We start from the raw sequence: 24042 nt of genomic DNA on the forward strand, positions 1-24042 counted from the left end.
ACTTATCTACATCATATTACAATGTAATAGCAAACAGTTTCAATGTGTATACCCCTGTAACTAAATAACCCATCGAAGAAGCCTGTGGAATGCTAATGAAGGACTTTAACAGAAAAGTGCTAATTTCAAAACAAGTGGCCATTGTGTGTGATGACAGAGGTCAAAGACTCAAAGTGCATTCCTCACTCACTGTCATCAAAGGAAAAGCCCATGTGGATAAAGACACTGTCAGCTTGTTTTCAGTCAGAAGAGGCTATAAATGTGGTTTTATGGAAAGATCTTTCATCACTGGAGTGACTGGATTCTAACAGGGTAGAATAACCGAACGAGAAGACGGAGAACCCAAGGTTATTCTGCGTAGCCCTGAGAGACTTTTGGGAAACTGGAAGATTATGACATCTCTGCTACCATTTGGGATTACAAATTGTGACTCACCTATATGTCCATATATTTTATCTGCTTTAACCTCTCAATAACTCTCACTTTCTTTTCTTAGCTAATAAATCTTTATTTAGTTTACTGTAGAACTGACTGCCAGCACTGTGTTTGGTGTAAGATCTGGAGTTCCAACTGATGTGGTCTCATGGGACTGGGAGCAACCTGATGTTGTGTAATTCGATTTGTGACCTTTTATAACAAAGTCAAGTTTGTCTAGGTGGCAAGATAGATGGAGTGTCTAAAGGGACTGTCTGTGACTCCATGGTAAGACTTGTTTAGTGACCCAGGAGTTCACATTTATCTCTGGTTTGGTGAAATCTAACTATAGAACACACCACCAGCTTGGGCTGTCTGCCCTGTTTTCTAACAGGTTGCCCTGAGGTAGGCACTCAAAGTTGTGAGCCACTCCAGACATCATGACACAATGTCAGAAGTTCTGGATTCTGATCTGGATCTGGATTGGGAAGGTAGGAGATGGACTATTTGATGGTAGAAAAGGAAATAACTGAGCAGGGGTTAAGTAGCAAGCAGGCCCTGACAGGCCATCTTCCCCCACTCACAATCACTTAAAATGTCTGTGGCAACAATCTTGGCGAGTCCTGGGGGCGTATGAATATGGGGGGGGTTGCCTACAGCCCAGAGATGGGTTAATCCAGCCCTAAGTATGCCAAATCCTATGTTCCTGTGACTTTCTCAATACTTTTGAACTGAGCACAGTTCATGATGGAGCTCTGACCCTGATTGGGAGTATGGGAGCTAACATAAATAATAGAAATATCTCTAAAAGGAATATGATAGGTACTGTTTTTAGTCCCACCTATCTTTTGAACTTTCATCAGTTAATAGCCTCATTATTGGTTTCGGTTTAGCATTGTCTTTTAGTAACAGTACCAGCAGCACTAACACTGCTGGATTCTCATCTTACGGATAAATCTGGTGCATCACAGATCAGGACCTGTTTGGTTGTATTTACACAGGACTTCCATTAATGGAATGTCTAGCCTTATAGGAAAGGCAAATATAAAACACTTGTACATGGCACACTCAACCCATGATCTTCGTGTCTTTTAGACTAGCTGCATGAAACAACTGGACACAGTATGGAAATGCCATAGCAGAAGCTTCATAAGGAAGGAACATATCTTCCATGTGTCTGACCCTCAGAGCATCAGGTAGAGAAAGCAGAGGAGAATGTGTGGTGTCACCCTATTGCCCTCACTAATATTTTTCAGAACTGCATAACACACAAATGAACAGGCAAAACTGCATCTGTTTTGCATGCATAATTGCTACTACATGGATATACATGAAATAGTTCCACACACAAATGAGAATTTATGCATCAAACTGTCAATTTGTGTTCACAATCATTATGATGATAGTAGTTGTATGTTTAGATTAGGTGTACAAATGTACACACTCGTGCCTTTTTACGGACGCATTTCAATATGCATAGTTCTAAAAGTCAGATCAAGTATATTTTTTGTTTTCAATGCTAAATTAGTCCATTAGGCTTCTTCACTGTAGTAATATAACTTGGAAACAGCGCTGGACTACAGCATCCAGCAGTCTGACTTTTCTATAATGGAAGGTACCGCCCAGTCCATTAAATCTCCCTTGTTTAATCTCTCAGGCTGGTCCAAAATGAGTTCAAAAAGTGACTCATCCTTTTTATATCACATAGGACAAAAAGATGGTCTTTTGTATTTGATTTCCTAATTCACAGTAAATGATAGAGAAGAAAGCTTTCTCAGCAGGTTCATCAGGCTTTTCATCTAGTGAAAAATAGTTACATATTGTAATCCTGGGTCCCCAAAGTATTTGCTGTTTTCTCTATTCTCCAGCTCCATTTCCATACTCATAGCTGCACGAAAAGAAAGATGTCTCACAGAAAGGCAGTGTTTGTGCACTATGTAAATTATTAAATCCTTCTATACAAGATCTACTCCGCTCTTGCAAGTATAGGAAGAGAAAGCACTGGAAACATAATGCATTATAATAGAATTGCCACTGTCAACCATTAGAGCTTCCAACTAATCCTCAGGGTAGAACCTAACACATTAAACTGTACAGGGCACAGTTAATATCAAAATAGGGCACTCCTGACAGATGAAAGGCCTTGAGGCTTAAACATAACTGTCTGCAACCTTTTTCCATCGGAGAGTAATTTGTAGTGCTTAATTAATTCTTGGCATTCCTTTGGAGGCAAAATAGTACTTACTTTCACACAATTTTAAGAAAAAAATAGAAAAGACTAGAGATAACAGCATGCTTCAGTTGGCAAGCAAAAAGATTATTTTTTGTTAATTGAAAGAAAGGACTAATTTTATTTGAGCTTTATACCACTGCAGCTACAAAACCTTGAGTAATATGGATGAAATCTGGGTCCCAAAGTCAATGGCAAAACTCCCTTCATTTCAGGCAATCTTAGCATACCTCTATAGCTGCAATATCTTTTGGACACATTACAACACCACAGCTCTATTGTGACAAAATGTAAATAACTGCCATATAAAAGCTTAAATCTCAAGGGGTTACCCGTACATGTGTTATGAGATCATACATATCAAATACACCTCTACTCTGATATAACGCGACCCAGTATAACACGAATTCGGATATAATGCGGTAAAGCAGTGCTTCGGGGGGGCGGGGCTGCGCACTCCGGCGGATCAAAGCAAGTTCGATATAACGCGGTTTCACCTATAACGCGGTAAGATTTTTTGGCTCCCAAGGACAGTGTTATATTGGGGTAGAGGTGTACTGTAGCAAGTATTATGCAAATTTCCCAATATTTCCAACCTTCTCTGTTGTCAGTAAAGTAGAAACTCTCACAGCCAGACCCAGGTATGGAAAGAGGTGGAATTTAGCAGGATGGTGGTTTGTTTGTTTTTTAATGTGTACCATCATTTCTTATTAATGATATTACACAGTGATTAACATGTTTAAAATTCATCAACTGAGGATCAGACTTATGCTTACAATCCCAGCACTTATTGCAATGCTGAGTTGCAATCTCAGCTCACAGGTACAGATGGCCCAGCTGACAGACTCTCACTTCTAGCTCTCATCTACCATATGCAAAGATTTTAACTAAATCATTATTAATAATTGGGGTTTAAATATTTTATGCCAGGACTTACAAAGTTTCTGGTGGGAATACTCAATTATTAAGTTCTGACTTGAATTAACAAATCAATTCTAATGTACAGCAATTCACATTTGTTCAGCACCAAGATGATCTTAATTTACAGGGTGATGGCTTTAACATATAATACACACAAAAAATCTTACCTGGATAATGTGTTTCAGTTTATCAATAATTTGATTTATTACAGGATCTGTTCCTTTCACTTTTACTTCTGGATTCACAGACTGAGCTTTGACTCCATTGCCAACCACACGGTGGGTATAGCTAATATAACAAAGAAATATGTTTTAATAAACTGATGTAACTTCTTCAGAGAATGTATTTACCTGTAAATACTGGCTGACACAACCTCAATTGGCATTGCCATTCCATTTTAATGACTGCATGTTTATTTTGTCTTTGTAGGCTTTGTTACCAGAAAGTTACACAGTATGGTAAAATTGATATATGTTACAAAGTTTTGATAAGATTTTTCATTTTTTGTTATTTCTGAGCATTTTGTAATAAGAAAAATAAATGTAAAAATAAGAATTATGAAAGGACAAGCATGCACATTATACCATTCTGTGACCTTTTTTATTTTGTTAAGTGCATGAGAATTGGCTTTTGCTCTACATCACTATCTCAGCAATATTCTGCCAGCTGTTAATCAAAAAGGAAAGTAAAAGAATCCTGTGGACATTCTATCACAGAGGTGTCAAATGCCCAAATTCCACCTGCTAGATGTGTGTGTGGTGGGTCAGCATGGCATATTCAAATTCTGTAGAATCTGAGTTTTCATTGTAAATAATTTCTTGTCTTCTTGGTTTCAAAGAGAACTTTCCAAATATGAAGTGTGCATGAACAGGTAGTGTTGTTTGCGTGAATTTGCAGACAGCCAGAAACAATAGCTTTGAAGGGTGTAGATTCCCTTTCTTTTGTTGATATAATTGGGATGTTATTAACTCTAAAGTCCTATGACGATCCTTTAATGTCAACTGTAACTATTTCACCAATGATCACTTTGGCAGATGGAATAGAAGACAGGTTGGGAGTGAAGCCCATGGAGGGTGAGAATTGACAACATGCAAAGAGGGGGAAGATAAAAAGAAACAGTTTGGGGATCAGCGTGTGAGTGTGATGGTTAGAGTCAGAACCGGGGTCAACATCAGGTGCCCAGCCAAAGGCCACAGCCAGGATTAACAGTAGGGTGTGTATGAGCAGGGACCTGGAGCAAGGTAAGAAAGAACCAGGACATGGCAGGGGAGGGCGCTGAGCCCGGCAGCAGGCCCTCAATCCCTGACCGGCCGGAGCGCCAGGAGCAGGGCGGAGAGCCTGGCCGGGGCTTTCCGCTCTCCCCGGCGGCGAGCCCCCGGTGGCCAGAGCGCTTGGAGGAGAGCGGAGAGCCTGGCTGGAGCTCTCCGCTCTCCCCGGCGGCCAGAGCGCCGGGAGGAGGGCGGAGAGCCCCCGGCGGCCAGAGCGCCGGGAGGAGGGTGGAGAGCCCCTGGCGGCCAGACCACCAGGAGCAGGGCCGAGAGCCTGGCCGGGGCTTTCCGCTCTCCCCGGTGGCCAGAGTGCTTGGAGGAGGGTGGAGAGCCTGGCTGGAGCTCTCCGCTCTCCCCGGCGGCCAGAGCACTGCGGGGAGGGCTTTCCGCTCTCCCCAGTGGCCAGAGCGCCAGGAACAGGGTGGAGAGCCTGGCCGGGGCTCTCTGCTCTCCCCGGCAGCCAGAGCACCAGGGGGAGGGCAGAGAGCCCCTGGCGGCCAGAGCGCCGGAAGGAGGGCAGAGAGCCCGGCTGGGGCTCTCTGCTCTCCCCGGCAGCCAGAGCACTGGGAGCAGGGCGGAGAGCCCGGCTGGGGCTCTCTGCTCTCCCTGGCGACAAGTCCCCGGCGGCCAGAGCGCCGTCGGGAGGGCGGCGAGCCCACCGCGGCTCTCCACTCTCCCAGACCGGCCGGAGTGCCAGGGGGAGGGCGGCGAGCCCGCTGCGGCTCTGCTCTCCCCGGCGGCTGGAGCGCCGCGGAGAGGGTGGCGAGCTGAGTCGCGACCCCGCTCTCGAGCCGGACCACCCCGCCACGCCGCCCCCCTCCAGGCGCCGCCCCAAGCACATGCTTGGTGGGCTGGTGCCTGGAGCCGGCCCTGGAAAGAACCAGGATGACCCACAATTCTCAGCTGTCTGCCTAGAGACAGATCATCTGCTCATGCAGTGTTGATGCCTCTTGGGGTATAGGGAACTCCACTGTGTCCATTCTTGGCTGCAGGGGCGGCTCTATGTATTTTGCTGCCCCAAGCACGGCAGTCAGGCGGCTTTCAGCGGTGCGTCTGCGGGAGGTCCGCTGGTAACGCGGATTTGGCGGCATGCCTGCGGGAGGTCCGCCGGTCCCGCGGCTTCGGCATACCTGCCGTCGAATTGCCGCCAAAGCCGCGGGACCGGCGGACCTCCCTCAGGCATGCTGACAAAGGCTCCCTGACTGCTGCCCCCACAGCGACCGGCAGGCCGCCCCAGGCACGCGCTTGGTGCGCTGGTGCCTGGAGCCACCCCTGCTTGGCTGGGCCCACTTGAAAATATTGGTAGTGGTCCAAGCAAACTGTAGGGACAAAGGCAAGGATGATTGAAGTCTAAGATGGAGGTTGGGTGTAAGAGCAGATACCTGGAGAAAGGCAAGAAAGCAGAAACTGGTAACAGATGGGGATCTGGGATAAAGAGGACCCGGACAAGGTGGGAGGCAGGACCAGGATGAGGCAGGAAGGCAGAGGTCAGGTGTCAGGAAAATAGACGAGGTCCATAGTAGCATCCAGCCAGTGATTCACCTGGTTAGTAAGACAATTCCTGTGCTTCTTTCTGGCTTAAGTAGTGTGTCCTAGCAAACCAGAAGCTTCCTAGGCATGACCCTTTGTGAGTTAGAGCTTTGCTAGCTCCCTTCTCTACTAGTTTGAGTGAGATGGTGTCCACAGTCTGAGCACTGCCTTAGGACTCAGGGGGCTGGGCTTGAAGCCCAGAATCTTTCACGTGGAGATAGGAAGGTTAGGAAGAAAGGGTGGAAAGAGCAGAAATAGCAGTGATAAAAGCGGGCATATTTTCCCACTGAATGATGCTCAGTAAGGTGCTGAACAAATAATAAATTATAACAACTAAAAGTTCAGTTACTACACCACAGCCATATTCCATACTTCATATTTGTGCAAATATCCCATTGACGTCCGTGCTGTGGATGGAGGGCAGCGTGTACTCCTAAATGTATACCACAGCCCAAGGACCATAATTAAAAACGGTATTTCACTTTCTCCAGAGAATGAGTTTAATACCTTCATACTAATGGGACCCCGAGGCCTCTTTCAATCTCACAAAGGGATCCTTTCTGTTCATAATGGAAAATATTATACTCAAAAATAGCTATTAGGATATTTTTCTGTGAATAATGATTTCTGCAAAACATTATAAAATCTGAACTCACATAGGGGTACACTGGACTAGATTCAGTGATACACTCGAGCTGACTGATCCTGCAAGTCAGTGGCAAAATGACATGAATGTGCAGGACCAAGACTCAGCTGCTTTGCACCTGATGAATCTGGTTCATTTTGCTTCACATTGAAAGGACTGAATGAGAACTCAGAACCTTCAGAATTTGGCTCTGCATGAATTATTTTTTATGGACTCCTTCACATTTCAATTTCTTTTCTATTTGTTCAAGTTCATTGTAAGTAAATATAATATTAAAATTACATACATTGGTAATGTTGAACAATGAGGGGAATTAAGGCTTACAACTGCTCTGCTGGAATGTGGTATTTGTATTTCTTCTTCTTCTTTTTTACAAAAAGCAATATTGAAGACACTGTAAAAGTTTTATGTTCTCTATACAATGGCATTTAAGTTTGCACCAGACAGTACTTTGTACCCAAGTACTGGGAGAACTATCTGAAACAGTCAGTTTAATGGAATGCATGTAACTTATGCAGCACAGCTGCTAAACTTGGGGGAATATCAGGATACATTATTTTAGCAATATCATAAACCTTGTAGCTGGTCCTGTGACTGGGCCTCCACCATCCTCTTCTCACCTAAGATTTAAGGGAATGAGGGAAGAGGGCTGTCAAATTGCTGTATCAGACATTAGGAAGGCCAAAGACATTCTCCGGCAGTGTTAGGGGATGTCTTCCCCTAAGTCTACTTCCAATTCAAGTTTATCAGGTAATTAGACCCCATTTGTAATGAGTACCTACTTTGGCCACCTGTCACCAGGAGGTGCAAGCAATTATCTTGTCTGCCTCTCTCTCCCCCCTACCCTCTCCAACCACGGACAGCTGGGTTCCCAGATAGTTAATTTCTTCCCTAGAATCAGCCAAAAATATATCTGCTCACTTAGAGGAGAGGAAAGTGATCAGGAACAGTCAGCATGGATTCACCAAGGGCAAGTCATGCCTAACTAACCTAATTGCCTTCTATGACGAGATAACTGGCTCTGTGGATGAGGGGAAAGCAGTGGATGTGTTATTCCTTGACTTTAGCAAAGCTTTTGATACAGTCTCCCACAGTATTCTTGCTGGCAAGTTAAAGAAGTATGGGCTGGATGAATGGACTATGAGGTGGATAGAAAGCTGGCTAGATCATCGGGCTCACCAGGTAGTGATTAATGGCTCCATGTCTAGTTGGCAGCCGGTATCAAGCGGAGTGCCCCAAGGGTCGGTCCTGGGGCCGGTTTTGTTCAATAACTCCATTAATGATCTGGAGGACTGCATCCTCAGCAAGTTTGCAGATGACACTAAACTGGGAGGAGTGCTAGATATGCTGGAGGGTAGAGATAGGAAACAGAGGGACCTAGACAAATTAGAGGACTGGGCCAAAAGAAATCTGATGAGGTTCAGCAAGGACAAGTGCAGAGTCCTGCACTTAGGATGGAAGAATCCCGTGCACTGCTACAGACTAGGGACCGAAAGGCTAGGCAGCAGTTCTGCAGAAAAGGACCTAGGGATTACGTGGATAGAAGCTGGATATGAATCAACAGTGTACCCTTGGTGCCAAGAAGTCTAACAGCATTTTGGGCTGTATAAGTAGGAGCATTGCCTGCAGATCAAGGGACATGATCATTCCCCTCTATTCAGCATTGGTGAGGCCTCATCTGGAATACTGTGTCCAGTTTTGGGCCCCACACTACAAGAAGGATGTGGAAAAATTGGAAAGAGTCCAGCGGAGGGCAACAAAAATTATTAGGGGGCTGGAGCACATGACTTATGAGGAGCGGCTGAGGGAACTGGGCTTATTTAGTCTGCAGAAGAGAAGAATGAGGAGAGATTTGATAGTGCTTTCAACTACCTGATCTAGACTTTTCTCAGTGGTATTAGATGACAGAACAAGGAGTAATGGTCTCAAGTTGCAGTGGGGAAGGTTTAGGTTGGATATTAGGAAAAACTTTTTCACTAGGAGGGTGGTGAAGCACTGGAATGGGTTACCTAGGGAGGTGGTGGAATCTCCTTCCTTAGAGGTTTTTAAGGACACACTTGATAAAGCCCTGGCTGGGATGATTTAGAATCATAGAATATCAGGGTTGGAAGGGACCTCAGGAGGTCATCTAGTCCAACCCCCTGCTCAAAGCAGGACAAATCCCCAACTAAATCATCCTAGCCAAGGCTTTGTCAAGCCTGACCTTAAAAACCTCTAAGGAAGGAGATTTAGAATGGATTCCTTGAGGACCTGCTCCACGATTTTTCCAGGGATTGTGGTGAGGCTTCCAACCCTGATATTCTATGATGGAGGAGATGTAACACATCTCCAACTGAAGAGTAGTTCCCTGGATCCTCCTTCTTCCATTTTTTAAAGATGGGCACTACATTAGCCTTTTTCCAGTCATCTGTGACCTCCCCCGATTACCATGAGTTTTCAAAGATAATGGCCAATGGCTCTGCAATCACATCCGCCAACTCTTTTAGCACCCTACGATGCAGTGCATCCGGCCCCATGGACTTGGGCTCATCCAGCGTTTCTCCCCATACTGTGCTGCCCAGTGCAGTAGTCTGGGAGCTGACCTTGTTCGTGAAGACAGAGGCAAAAAAAGCATTGAGTACATTAGTTTTTTCCACATCCTCTGTCACTAGGTTGCCTCCCCGATAAGGGGCCCACACTTCCCTTGACTTTCTTCTTGTTGCTAACATACCTGTAAAAACCCTTCTTGTTGCTCTTTACATCCCTTGCTAGCTGCAACACCAAGTGTGATTTGGCCTTCCTGATTTCACTCCTGCATGCCTGAGCAATATTTTTATACTCCTCCCTGGTCGTTTGTCCAATCTTCCACTTCTTGTAAGCTTCTTTTTTTTTGTGTTTAAGATCAGCAAGGATTTCACTGTTAAGCCAAGCTGGTCGCCTGCAATATTTACTATTCTTTCTACACACCGGGATGGTTTGTTCCTGCAATCTCAGTAAGGATTCTTTAAAATACAGCCAGCTCTCCTGGACTCCTTTGCCCCTCATGTTATTCTCCCAGGGGATCCTGACCATCAGTTCCCTGAGGGAATCAAAGACTGCTTTTCTGAAGTCCAGGTTCTGTATTCTGCCGTTCTCCTTTCTTCCTTTTGTCAGGATCCCAAACTCGACCATCTCATGGTCACTGCCTCCCAGGTTCCCATCCACTTTTGCTTCCCCTACTAATTCTTCCCTGTTTGTGAGCAGCAGGTCAAGAAGATCTCTGCCCCTAATTGGTTCCTCCAGCACCTGCACCAGGAAATTGTCCCCTACACTTTCCAAAAACTTCCTCAATTGTCTGTGCACTGATGTATTGCTCTCCCAGCAGATATCGGGGTGATTGAAGTCCCCCATGAGAACCAGGGCCTGTGATCTAGTAGCTTCTGTTAGTTGCCTGAAGAAAGCCTCATCCACCTCATCCCCCTGGTCTGGTGGTCTATAGCAGACTCCCACCACGACATCACCCTTGTTGTTCACACTTCTAAACTTAATCTAGAGACTCAGGTTTTTCGCAGTTTCATTCTGGAGCTCTGAAATCATCTCTAAAGAAGTTGGGTACCAAAAGCATGAGGTATTTTGGTGTGTAATCACTGATCCTCCCCAATCATGTACAGATTTAGTCATCTCCTGCTTCACAGCTCTTCTGGCACACCTAAATGCCATTGCCAACCTGGGGAGGTCTCATGACTCCCCCACCATACACCCTCCACTGCAGTATTTTATACCAGTCTACAGTCACTCCTGAGGGGGAAAACCCTAAATTTCTGTGCCTTAATGATTATGTGAGTCCCTTTACAAAATCCAACCCAGATGTACAACAACCATGTCTGCTGCCTTCTGCCTGGGAATCAAAGTGTATGAGAGGGGCATCAACTGTCTTTCTTGCCACACCAGCAGTGAACCTTCGGTGGAACTGGTAGCCTGCCCGTGGGCCAACACCTGCAGACCGAATCATTGGCTCTCATGAACTCTTCCATTGCTCCTCCATCTATGTCAACTCAGAGCTGCCTCTCTGATAAACTTCTAGGGACCACTGACCACCCTCTTGTGGGCTAAATGTACTATATGATGCCCACACATGAAGTCATAACTCCGGTGACCCACTTCATCCTGAAGGAAAGGATAAACAGGAAGAGTTTAGCACACAGATACACCACAGAATTATCTTTCCTAACAGGAGCCTCAATACGCTTGTATGCATTTGGAGGCCACCTCTGATAGGCATCTATTGCGGTGCTGTGGATGTAACTATTCCAATCCTGATATAATGGGATCCCAATTCACCAGGGGACCTCAACAATACACATTCTTTGACATCACCATGAACTGAAGTTTCCTTTTCTGAGGCAACTCATTTCCCCTTGAAGAAAGAGTGGTCTGGCACCAGAAGCCTCCACATTATTTAAATCTGAACTGCCTTAACAGAGACAATCCCAGCCTTCTCACACTCTTGAAATACTAGCAAAGAGTCCTGTGACATGCATCCGACAAAGTGGGTATTCACCCACGAAAGCTCATGCTCCAATACATCTGTTAGTCTATAAGGTGCCAAAGGACTCTTTGCTGCTTTTACAGATCCAGACTAACACGGCTACCCCTCTGATTCTTGCAATACTGTGGCTCAGCTTGCCAACCATTAATTGTTCCCCCCCCCTTGACAAAGAGTTACTGTTAAATCTTTCCCCTCCCTCCCCCACCATCGCAATGCTTAAACTCAAAAGCACTACTTAAATCCACCCTTGGTGAATCCTTTATTGGCCCTGGGGTATCACCCCTCCACACAGGTGCTGGAACTAGGGGCACCGGGAGTGCTGCTGCTGGGCTGCTGCTCCCTGCCCTGGACATGCTCTCATTCTGGGGTGGGGAAGGGAGAGCTCAGCCAGCAAATCAACCACCCTGCCCCCCACTCACCAAGGCCCACTCACCCCAGCCAAGAAGAAATCTCCATTAGGGGAAACATCTGCACTTGCTGTCTGCTGTGCATCCTGCCACTGGACTGCCAGCCTCTACCTGTGTTCTCCACTGCTGCCCTGGCTGCCTCTGTTGTGACTCTAGAGTGATTTCAAGCCAGTCCTTGCTGGAACCCTTCTGGTTACTTTGAGGCACCTGGGGACCCCCAACCTCACATGGGGGTCCCTGCAGGCTCCTCTGTTAATCCAGGAGTAATGGGGGCTCAGGCCCTTCCTGTGTGTGTAGGGGCCAATGGCTTACCTGAGTGCCACTGGCCAGCCTACCAGGTGATGCTTTCCTCTCACTCCCAGCTTCGAGGGATGGGAAGAGACCCTTAAAGGAGTCACTGTCCCTCTTTTCTGACCAGTCCAGACAAACATTCCATACCTTTGAGGTTGCCGGTTATTTGAAGCAGGGTGAGTTTAAAACCCTTCAAGGCTTCTTGCACTGGTATGTAAAGGTAATCAGATTATCATACCAGGATTTGTATCACTCTACTAAATTTTGGATGACAATATCCCAGTGCTGACATAACTCTAAATACGGGGAAATAAAAATAAAAGAAAAAAAACTCATGTGGATGGAATGAAAATAATATTCTCCAGTTTTGGCAGGCTATCAAAGGAAATATTTTTACCAATTTGACATTAAATGTAATTATCTTTGTGTGCCAGGTCACAGTGCAAGTGCTGAAAGATTCTTTTCATGTTTCGCTACATTGCTGAATGATACATGCAGGAGCACGGAATTAAAAAATGTTCATTTATACAGCATGCTGCAGTAAAATGATCTCCACGGAACAAAATCTTTCCCACAGTGGAAGCCCTAGTATGACATATAAGTTCTAATAACTGTTATTGAAAGTTGAGGTTTTGAACATTTTACACACAAACTATCCTTTCATTCTTGGACTTTTTGTAAGTAACAACACTGATAAGTTACCAGGTGCATTTAAATCTTTTGTTTCTTTCTTTCTCTGGGTGCCTTCTGAGACAATTCTATAAAGCATTGTTTGATTGATACTGGCCTTAAACATAAGTTTATAAAATTTAACATTGTCCTATAATATTTACCATTGTGTTTCATGAAAAAAAAAAGCATTTTTTTCTTTGCAAAAATTACAGACTTACTTATATATTCTTCTTTTATTTTTCAAACATTATTCAATTTAATTAACAAATGTCTATAAATTTAAGATCCACAGACATTTTTAATTTAGAATAAATGATCTGTCAAAAGTAAATGAGCTATTGGGAATCTTACCATGGTACATAAAACTTCATCCTGGTAGACTTTCATTTACATGCAAAATATGTTCCCCTCAAGTTGGAAAAAAATGTGAACCACAGACTATTGGTTGAGAGACTTCTCTCATTATAAAGTTTTAATAAGGCACTAATCACATTCTGTTGCTTGTACAAGCAATGGAAAAAAAAAATTAAGGAGCCCCACAGAGGTAGCCTGACTTGAAAAAATGTTGCTCAGAGTTGAATCCCGGGGGGACAGGGGGAGTGACAAATTTCTTGTTAGAGAAATAGTAGACCTGCCATCTGTGCTCATTTCTTTTGTGCAAGCATAGTAATGTATCACATCAGTTTAACAGGCAGACTTGGTCCCCAAGTACTATTCATTTTCATCAACACTGGAAAAAAGCAAGAACTGATACATTTGAAATTCTATAAATATGTTTTAAAATGATGATTAACAAGTTTCCAATTCTCAGAGTTCAATATATGAATATTCATATAAAGTTCTGATAAATCTCTATTGTAGATATGAAAATAGCTGGTTGGTACTTACATTTCATTGGACCAATATCCTGGTTAGCAGATAAGGTCAGACCCTATTAGCTATCACTTATTTCATGGTGTACCCAGTTTGAAAGGTTATAAAATGTATGTGAATTCTTTTAAGAATCAGACATTTTAGATGTGCTGCCATTGTACCTCTGTATTTCCTTAAGACTTCAAATTACATTCTGCATTACATTGTGATGACAGCAAAATACTGATACACCATATGCATTGTCAACTACTGGGCTTGATTTTCATTCTCTTACACCAGCTCTATGAATTATAGCACTGTAAAATGGATGGAACTGAGTGGAAAAATGAGGCCCATTACAACTAAAGATGCATCTGAGCCATGAAGTTTTGATCCAGATTCAAACATCCCTACAGTTCATTCCCCCAAAGTGATGAGTTTTTGCTTCAGGCCCACCGCTCTTCAAAGATGATGCTACACATCTAACCATGAATTTTACTTTAGTGCTAAGATTTTTGAAATTGGTGATCACTACTGGATAAACTTCTGGTATAGCGGATCTTAATTAGGACATTCTTTTATCAGATATAGTTAATTAGGTCCTGATTGTTATTTACAGGGTTTCCCCACCTAGTGAAAAACAAACAAAGAACTACAATGTTAAAAGATTCATGGTTTTACTTTGGAATGGAAACAACAAAAACAATATGCTTAGTCAGCAGAGGTCTGTATCACTGAGTGTCCATGACAAAAGTGTATGTTTATTCCTGGCATAGAACAGCTCCATAGGGTTCTTACTTATCTGGTGCAGCCAGGTTAATCACAGACCGTGACTAGGCAATGTCTCCTCCTGACCTCAAGTCTGATCTTCAGAGTTCAATGTGGGGACTTTGTCTCTGAGGTAGGCAACATGACCAAAAAGGGCCAGCCAGAGGTTGCCAAGGATGACTTCAGTCCTCTGGAGACCAGTTCTCAATAATACAATACAATAATCCCTAACATTGATTAAGTCAAACTGTCAATAGTCACTCCTGGAAATGCATATGAAATTACTCCAGCCTTCTGATGTCTTGTTCAAGCAATGGCCATGTTTCAGATCCATATACGAGAACTGGAAGTATACCTCTACCCCAATATAACACGACCCGATATAACACGGGTTTGCATATAGTGCAGTAACCCCGAAGTTGCAGCAGTGGAGCTTGGCCGGCAATTTAAAGGGCCCGGGCTCCCCGCAGTGGCCGGAGCCTGGGGCCCTTTAAATCACCACTTGAGCCCTGCTGCTGCCACCCCGGAGTGGCGGCAGCAGGGCACGGCCGGCGATTTAAAGGGTCCGGGCTCCCCGCAGTGGCCAGAGCCCGGGGCTCTTTAAATCACCGCTGGAGCCCTGCTGCCGCTACCCCGGGGCTCCGGCAGCGGGGCTCAGGTGGCGATTTAAAGGGCCCAGGGCTCCCCGCAGCTGGAGCCCTGGGCTTTTTAAATCACCGCTGGAGCCCTGCCACTGCTACCCCGATATAACGGGTTTCACCTATAACGTGGTAGGGATTTGTGGCTCCCGAGGACCAAGTTATATTGGGGTAGAGGTGTTTATAGGTTTGATAAATTCATATTTTTCTATATAGTTTCACCTTTTTTGGCTCCTGTTAACTCTTCTCTGCAGTGACAGAACAGGTGAATGAAGCAGAAGGGAGAAAGACTATCATCAGTAGAAGATCAGTAAAAGGGCTCTTTGGCCAGGTGCAGAGAAATTTAACGGACTTATCCTCTCTTAAATCTGAAATGGCAGATCTCGAGAGGAGGTCCTGCCACAATACTTTGAGAATTATCGGAGTACCTAAAGGAGCGGAGAAAGACAAACACTTAGAATCCACTCCTCAGCTCCCTTCAGAAGTGCTCAGCCTGTCAGGTGATTTTAAATTTGATTTAGAATAAGCACATAGGTTCTTTGCTCCCGAGCTGGCCTTAAAAACCAAACCTTGTGCATTGATTATAAAACTTTTCAGATTTACTGTAAAAGAAAAAAAATAAAGTAGCTAACTCATGAGGGGAAAAAACTTTTTGGGGGTATGCCACAAAATAAGATAATGATATTGTCAAGATTGCTAAAGATGTGGTTGACCAGAGATCAGCCTTTAGAGGATCCAGGGAACTTGCCAAACAAAGGAAGCCCAAATATTTTATGAAGTTTCCAGTTCAGTTCCATGTCAGGGTTGATGAAGAAGTGTGTATGCGCCAAAAGCCACAACAAGCAGAAAGCTTTTTAAATAGCCTACAGTGAACTGAATACCTGGCCTGTTTTACATCAGAATTACTTCTCAATTTTTTATGTTTGCCCATATGGACTTACCCAGTGACTATGACTAACTTACTTACTTATTTGGGTTATTTCTTCTGCTCCATGCTTATATTTTATTAACTTTGGAGACATGAATATGAATTCTCACCAAATGGCTGAATGTGAAGTGCCCTAGTAGGGTCATTACAGGAACCACAAATTGATCCTACAGGCACGAATGGATTGCGGAAAAGGTTTATTTAAATTGTGTATTAACGATATTAAGTGCTTTTGCTCCTGTATTGTGTTAGGGAGTTAATGACAAAATTAAGACCATTCCTAACTGAACAGATCAATATGAACCATTTGTTTGTGATTACACAAGATCTGTGTGCTAGCTCAGCAACAAAGTATACCAAAGAGAACACTGGGGACAGTGCAGCTCCTTGTTTGGCCCATGGCCAACCTCTGCTGTGTCACTACATTTCACTGCCAGGTGTCCACAAAGTCCAGCAGCTCGACATTCCATGTGCTGGAAATGCAAGAGACAGCTCTACTCTCTGCAAGATATTGTGGAAAGGTGCACAGGAGCTAAGTATTGTAGCTGTACCCCATATGGGCCAGGGAGTAGAGGAGTGGACCAAGGCAGGTTGCTGAGCTACATAGATCAGTGATTTTTGCCCTCTCTGTCACCACCTACTTCACCCTGCTCCTTCTTGTCCCTTTCCCCACCAGCCCTGCCTTCCTCTCCCCCCAGGCCTTCCCGCCACTCTCTGTACCCCTTACTCCCTCCTCTACTTCCCCAATCTTTCAGTTTCTTGCACTGTTCCCCCTCCTTCTGTGTCCCCCTCTTAATTTCTTCACTCCCTTCCCACCCTAACACATTCTATAAGCTTAGATCCTGAGCACATGAACATGGAATATGAAATCTGTATAGAAGAGTCACTTGCTAAAATGGCTTGTTGGTGCTGAAATTAATAATTTGTGGGAGCACTTTGTTTTCTCTCCTGTCAGTTATATGTTCACTTAATATGGGGAAGGGAAATTGAATGGTTGGATGTAAACGGAAGGCTTTCGGAAGGTTGGGAAGCACGTAGCTCTGGAAGAATAATCACCACAACACACGTCTCACTTAGTGCACTGAGCTGTATTACTAATGCTCTGGTGTTCAATTTGGAAACCTGAAATGATTACAATTACCTACCAAGTAAAGAAATACCATGTTTGTGGAGTGTGTGCTCCCTTTCTATCAACTTACAATGTGATAGTAGTTTGTGGTATGGGAAATATAAGGACGCTTGTTAAAAACTATAACTTAAATAGTGGGTATTGGCAGAGCTCCCAAGTCTGGATGGTATGTCTCCCTGGTCCGCAATCTCTGGGACTTACAATTGGTATAATTTTCTTTATAGTGTTTGACCACTGATGCTTTTTCATTGTGATTTACTTTTTAAGTGGTGAGGGTGTAGACATTACTCAGGATAGAGTGGGCCTGTTATGTCCAACACCACGCAATGAAAACAGCCACTCACACTTGCCAATAGGTCAAGTTATGTATGTGCTATGTGTTTTTATGCTTTTGCTTTAACCTGTCTTTCTGTGCTCTTCCCTTCCCCTCACTAGAGCCCCCTCCTAATCCCTTTATCATCACGATTTTTTCCTATTCCTTCCCACCTCACTCTAGACAGCAACACTCAGGAAAATTACACCTTACATAACCGTGATTTGTATTAGATATCTGCCAATGTGCTGATGCTTCCCCCCCAATTCTCCTGCACCTACCCTACTCCCTGTAAGTCCAGCAAGTGGCAAGCATCTGGCAAGGTAATCCAAAAACCGTCGAGTAGGTGTCTGAAGCATTTTATTCAGTCTCCCCTTCTTATTGGAATCAGTGTAGGGAGCAGGATAGGATGTAATAGAGCAAATGATGTAAACGTTTAATCACCTTTGTCTGTAAGATCACACATGACAAAAATAATTCTTAACACAACCAAATGGTCCTGGATCTCCATTTTATTTCCTGGAAGGTAAAGGGACTCAACACTGTTATTAAAAGAAAAAAAGTGGACTCATTATTAAAGAAAGCAAAGCAGATGTAGTGCTTTTGCAAGAAACTTAACCACAGATTAAACCAAATTAGAATGTGACTGGGTAGGAAAAGCAGTGTCTTTAGTCTCTTGGTCAATTTCAGATGATCAGGGCAGATTTAAGGGATATGAACAAATTGTTGCTAATATGTGTGGACCTAACCATGATGATCCTGTAACCTTTCATAGGTATTTTTAAAATTATATCATATGGAGAACTGCATATTCCTTCTGTGATTGCTGGGAATTATAATTAAGTGCCTGAGCCTTTTGTGGACAAATCTCACCTTCAGGATCATAAGCCAACCAAAACTAAAATGGATCTGGAATGACACATTAATGATTATGTGATATCTGACAGCTCATATGGATAGGGATTATTCATACTTTTCCCCGGTACATGCGTCCCATTCTTCTAATGATTTCTTTTTAATCTCCAGGGACTTGGATAATTCTGTAATTGGCCCCTCCATTGATACAAGTGCTGTCTCTGAACATTCCCCTGTAACTCTTCAAATAGCAACACATCTAGGTAAGAAACAGTCATGTAGATGGAGATTTAATTGTTCACTTTTATTAGACCCACATATCATAATTTAAATTGAAAAAGAAATTGGCTTGTTCCTGGAGATGAATGAATTCTCAACATCTTCTAGCAGGCTATTACAGGAGACACTCAAGGCCTAAGTGAGAGGTAGCATTATTATCTGCCAAGAAGAGAGAACATGGAAAAAAATATGATGGTGAAAAAGAGTTTGATTTGTTTTATGTCATAGCCCCATCTCCAGATTTGGTGAAAAAGAGCTTGATTTGTTTTATGTCATAGCCCCATCTCCAGATTTGTTGAAAACCCTGATCAACTGTAGATATGAACTTACAAGCTGCACTTGGTGCAGGCTCAATTTGCCCTATTTCAACTCAAGAGGGATTTCTGGGAATCAGTTGTCAAAGCTGGCAAGTTGCTGGAATACAATTTAAAAAAAAAGGCCTCTGAGTGTAAAATCACAGCAATCTGGAAAAACATATAAAATTATGTACATCACCTAAAATATTAATAAAGCGTTCCTTACTTTCTATAAAAGATCCATGTAAATTAGACAAACAGATGTTTTGAATCAATTTTTCAAAAATATTACATTATCGCAAATTACTGCAGCCCAGTGTGGAAACCCTGATGCTACCCTAACAGAGGATTAGTTAATTGAGGCGATTAAGAATATGAAAGTGGGGAAAGCTCCCCGGCCAGATGGCTTCCCCACTGAGTTTTAGGGCCACTTCCTTGAACTTATGTCTGACAAGATGCTTGAAATGTTTAATGAGTCACTTCTAGAGACCATTCTTCCTCCTACGCTGAGGGAAGCCATAACATCAATTATTTCTAAACCAGGAAGTGATGCCACAATATGTTCCAATTAAAGGCCAACTTCATTTATTAATAGTGATGTCCAAATATTGGCAAAAGTTCTGGCAATGATATCAGAGAAGATTTTGGCCTCCAACATACACCCAAATCAAGTCGGGTTTGTCAGACGCCATCATGGCTTTGATAATCTTTAAAAACTCATTGATGTTATAGCAGTGAAATATAACAGCCCTGAACCACAAGCCATTATAAGCCTTAGATACAGAAAAGGCTTTTGATAGGATGGGCTGGCAGAATATGTTTTATACTCTAAAAATATGGATTTGGACCCCTGTATCTAGATCCAGCTATTATATTTTCACCCAGCCTCTTGCATTACAACCAACAATGTGACCATGGATACCTTCAGTCTCTTGGGGAATACTACACAATGGTATCAATTGTCTCCATTACTTTTTGATTTGGCTCTTGAGCCCCTGATGATAGCAATAGAGGCTCATCCAGGTATCTGATGCATACACCTGGGTTCCATGGAGTATAAATTGATATGATATGCAGACAATGCCCTTTTGTATAGATCCAAGCCAGAAACCACAATTCCAGCCCTCTTATCACTAATTCAAAAATTCAGATTAATATTTGGTTACAAAATACATTGGGAAAATCAGAACTATTGACAAGTAATGGGGCTTTCTCTCAATAGAATTCCCAAAGGTGAACTGATGCAAAGTACCTAGGTATAAAAGTACCAATAATATTAAAACTAGCGAAGATAAATGTAAATCCTGTACTCTCTCCAATAGTTAGTGATGCAAAGAGAGGGCATCCTCTCTCCCTGAGCCAGTGGGGAAGGGTTAACACATTAAAATTAATATTCTGCCTATATAATGTCCTCTATATTCTAAGGGGCCCACCTCTATATAACCTTCCATCCTATCTCTACATATCCCTCAAACTTATTTTAGAAAATTTAATAGCATTATTAGACCCTTACTGTGGGGCCCTGGTCAACAACCATGACTATCATTTAAAAAACTCAAACTCCTTATAGGCAAAGGGTTCTGTTGGTCTCTTCATTTCCTTTTTATGTCTGATGGAGAAAAATAAGGTTGTGACTGGGCAACGGGTCTGGGCCCTTCTAGCTAAAAGGTACCAATTTCGTCCTCACTGTCATGCAAAATCACCTATCTAGGGTAACCCAGACTTGCAAATTGGGAACAAATTTGGGCAGCAAATGGATTTTTCAATTAGTCAGCAATGAGGACTCTGTCCCTTTCTTAATGCTAAAGCAACATTATGACTTGCCACCCTCAGTGGAGTGCTGGTACTTCCAATTGCAACACTTGATAACATATCAGTGTGGTCTCGTTGCTCTTGAACTCCAAAAGTGCATAGAGTTACTGGGAACCACAGGGCTTGTCTACATGAGGGAACTTGGAAAGAGAAATGCTTGTAATGCACTTGCCCATTTCCAGTGATGTGAAGGCCTCTATACTGGATCCATTTGCTCATGGCACTGTGTTAGGCACAAAATCAATAAGATAAACAGTTCTTCAAAGATGAGAGCATTGAAACATCAGTACCAGACTCCATTAACCTGGGCTGATCTAGTCAAGGGGCTCTCCCTAGTCAAAGGTATCAGATCCTTGTGCTGGCCAGGTCTCAGCCAACTGGATCCTTCTTTGGAGGTTATGTTCGACAGTCTCTCCTTGGCAGTCCCTCATGCTTCACTACCAGATCCTAGCTTTGCAGCCCCAGATTCAGACTTGTCTGCTGGATTGAGATGAGGATTTAGTGAACCCAAACCAGAACTCAGCTGCTGAATCCAAATGCAGGTTTACTAATCTTGGATCTGTACTTGGCTGCTGGATCCAGATCTGGCTGTACAGATCCAGATCCTTTACCAGCTTGAGCCAGAGGTTAAAGACCCTTTATTGTCACCAGGGCTGTCCAACATGGAAAGATCCAGGCACCTTGATGGTGAGTAGATCCTTAAGTTTGTGCAGGATTTACAACCAGACAGAATTAATTGACCAGGCCTGAAGAGCTTCCTTTATCTGCTGGAGTCTCTGACACTGGATATGCCCATTGTCATGATTCATCAACTGGGCATGAGGAGTCTTCCCTATTAGTTGGATCGTGAGGCAGGCTTCCTGCTCCCACAAGTCTGAACAAACTGTGCTGTATAGTCTTCTCCTCTTCCTTTATTTTCCTTTAAAAATTTGACTAAAAATCTACCTATAAATAAAACTTGGCCCTAAAGGACAGAAAGTTAAAATGCAACAAGAGAAGCACTGAGAACATTGCAATCCAAGCTTGCTACACCTTCAGTGCTTCAACAGAACTGAAGGCCAGTTGGAGGCACTCCTCTTATAGCCTTGAGATGGAGACGGAGGGTGTCACCAATGGAAACTGCTCTCTAGAAGATTCAGGTGGCTTGTGGCATAGATGCCTTGATTCCACAAGTGGAAATGCGCAGAGGCCACTCAAAGAAGTCTAACTTTGGGCTATTGTATAGCACAGAAAGAGAGAGAGAGAGACCTCCTGCAGTATTTTATCCTACGGTGAAGTCTCAATGTATGACATTACAATAATTTTTTGGCAACAGACTGACATCAAACACAAGGTTAGAGGCAGTTCCTCATCTGTTATGAATCAGTGTAGCTCTGTTGACTTCATTTGTTGCATTTGAAATTCATTTAACTTCAACTAAGCACCGCTGATTTAAATTAGATAAGGATCTCCCCTATGATTTCATTGAAGGATAAAGCAGAAGGTGCTGAACTTTGAGAGATATCTCCTGTTAAACACAACCGCAAATGCTAGAATTTTCAAAGGAACAAAAAGGAATTAGGCACCCAATTTCCATTCAAATTCAATGGAAGTTGGATGACTAACTTCCTTAGGCTCTTTTCAGAATCCCACCCAAAGAAGATAGTATAAATGAGTAGCCAAATGAAAAAATAAATAAATGATCTATTTGTTCAAATTTTCTGTAACACGAAAGATTCCCCCTTACTATCACTGCTACAGAATAGCAAGGTGCACTATAGTCCATTTTGATAGCACAACACTACAATATGGTCTTTTCTTTCACAAATTGGATTTTCCTTTTCGCGGGTACTGATTTGGAAAAGCAGGCTTGTTTTGTTCAGCTCTTCAGTCTAATTGAGTTCTAAATTACTTCATAATTTAGACTATTAGTATTCACAAGTTACAAAGCAAGCACCTGGATTTATATAGTTATAGTGTGTTTAAGAGTGATATGTCAGCATAGTGCATCTACTTAATTTCAGTTTATTTAAAGCTTGGGACATTTTCAAATAAGCTCTAGCCCAGCTCATTTGCTTTTATGATTGTTAATAATTACTATTTCACATATGACATGTCTAACATCTTCATCACTGTTGGACCCTTACATACTGTAGGTAACTGTTAATTAAGAAATTAACAATTGCCTCAATACTAATAAAAAGTAAACATATGCTGGAACAAATGAGTCAAAGTGTTTAATGGTACAAATTCTCATTAAGAAACTGAATAAATCAAAGAACCACCATAACCATCAAAAGTGGTAGGCGCTTAAACAGGTGTGTTGACTGTTTTCGCCATTCTATAGGCATTTTTAACTTTGAAAATGATATTAACGCAAATTAAGCTTTAGAAAACAAACTTTCCAGCCTCATCAAAATATTTTTAAATTCCATTTTCAAAAACAGTAATTTTATTGCTTTCAGCACAGAATGCAAATTAAGTACTTCAATGGCTTCCTAGCAATCCAAAACATGCTTTAAAGAAAACCAAGAATTTTTCAATTACAGAATGTTTTCAGATCTGTCAGCTGGTATAAATTTGGTTGAAACAACTGATTCCAAACACATTCAGTAAATTTATGGACAAATATAGAATATGAAAACTAACTGACTGACAATTTTTAACTGTCTTGTTTGTTGCTTTAGTTTAGAAGTAATTTCCCATAATCCTTACATATAACCAATTTCTAATTTTAAAAAGAAGAGGAAGTTATGTTGTGCAGTAACAATGGTTCTTCGAGATGTATGACCCTATTGGTGCTCCACTATAGGTGTATCTGTGCCCCTGTGCTTCTAATAGGAAATTTTAGGTAGAAGTGTCTGCTGAGCCCGCACATGTGCTCTCCCTCTCTCATGGTCTGCCTCGGGGCTATCTAGCAATATGCGGGCAAACCTCTGCATCGAGGTTGGCACCGATAAACTCCAGTCACTGTATCAGGGTCAGTGTTGATTTCTGTAAGTTGAGCTGGAGATCCAGCTGCACAAATATGCAAATGGTCATCTGTGCGGTGTCCTGAAACAAGGGAGCCCTGAGGAGGAGTCATCTAGGTAGGGGTAGATCATAATGTTCGCAGGTGCGCTACTACAACACAGAGAACCTTGGAGAATACCCTGGGTGTGGATGAAAGGCCCAAATGGGAGCACCCCAAACAAATAATGGTCCTGCCCAAAGATAAATCATAGGCATCTCCTGTGCGACGGTTGTTTCAAGATGTGGAAATAGGCATCTTGTAGGCAGGTTGAGGGCTGAAAAACAATCTCCTGTC

At 42.9% G+C, this 24042-nt stretch overlaps 1 protein-coding gene across 1 annotated transcript in view; it reads right to left on the minus strand.

Moving 5' to 3' along the window:
- Window positions 1–24042, minus strand: part of GPC5 (glypican 5) — a 1030278-nt gene that overhangs the window by 670278 nt on the left and 335958 nt on the right. The window contains exon 6 of the mRNA XM_034758271.1: window positions 3733–3853. Coding sequence (XP_034614162.1) covers window positions 3733–3853 — 121 coding nt within the window. The remainder of the gene's footprint in view (window positions 1–3732; window positions 3854–24042) is intronic.

Source organism: Trachemys scripta, chromosome 1, assembly GCF_013100865.1.
Source record: "Trachemys scripta elegans isolate TJP31775 chromosome 1, CAS_Tse_1.0, whole genome shotgun sequence".
Lineage (NCBI taxonomy): Eukaryota > Metazoa > Chordata > Testudines > Emydidae > Trachemys > Trachemys scripta.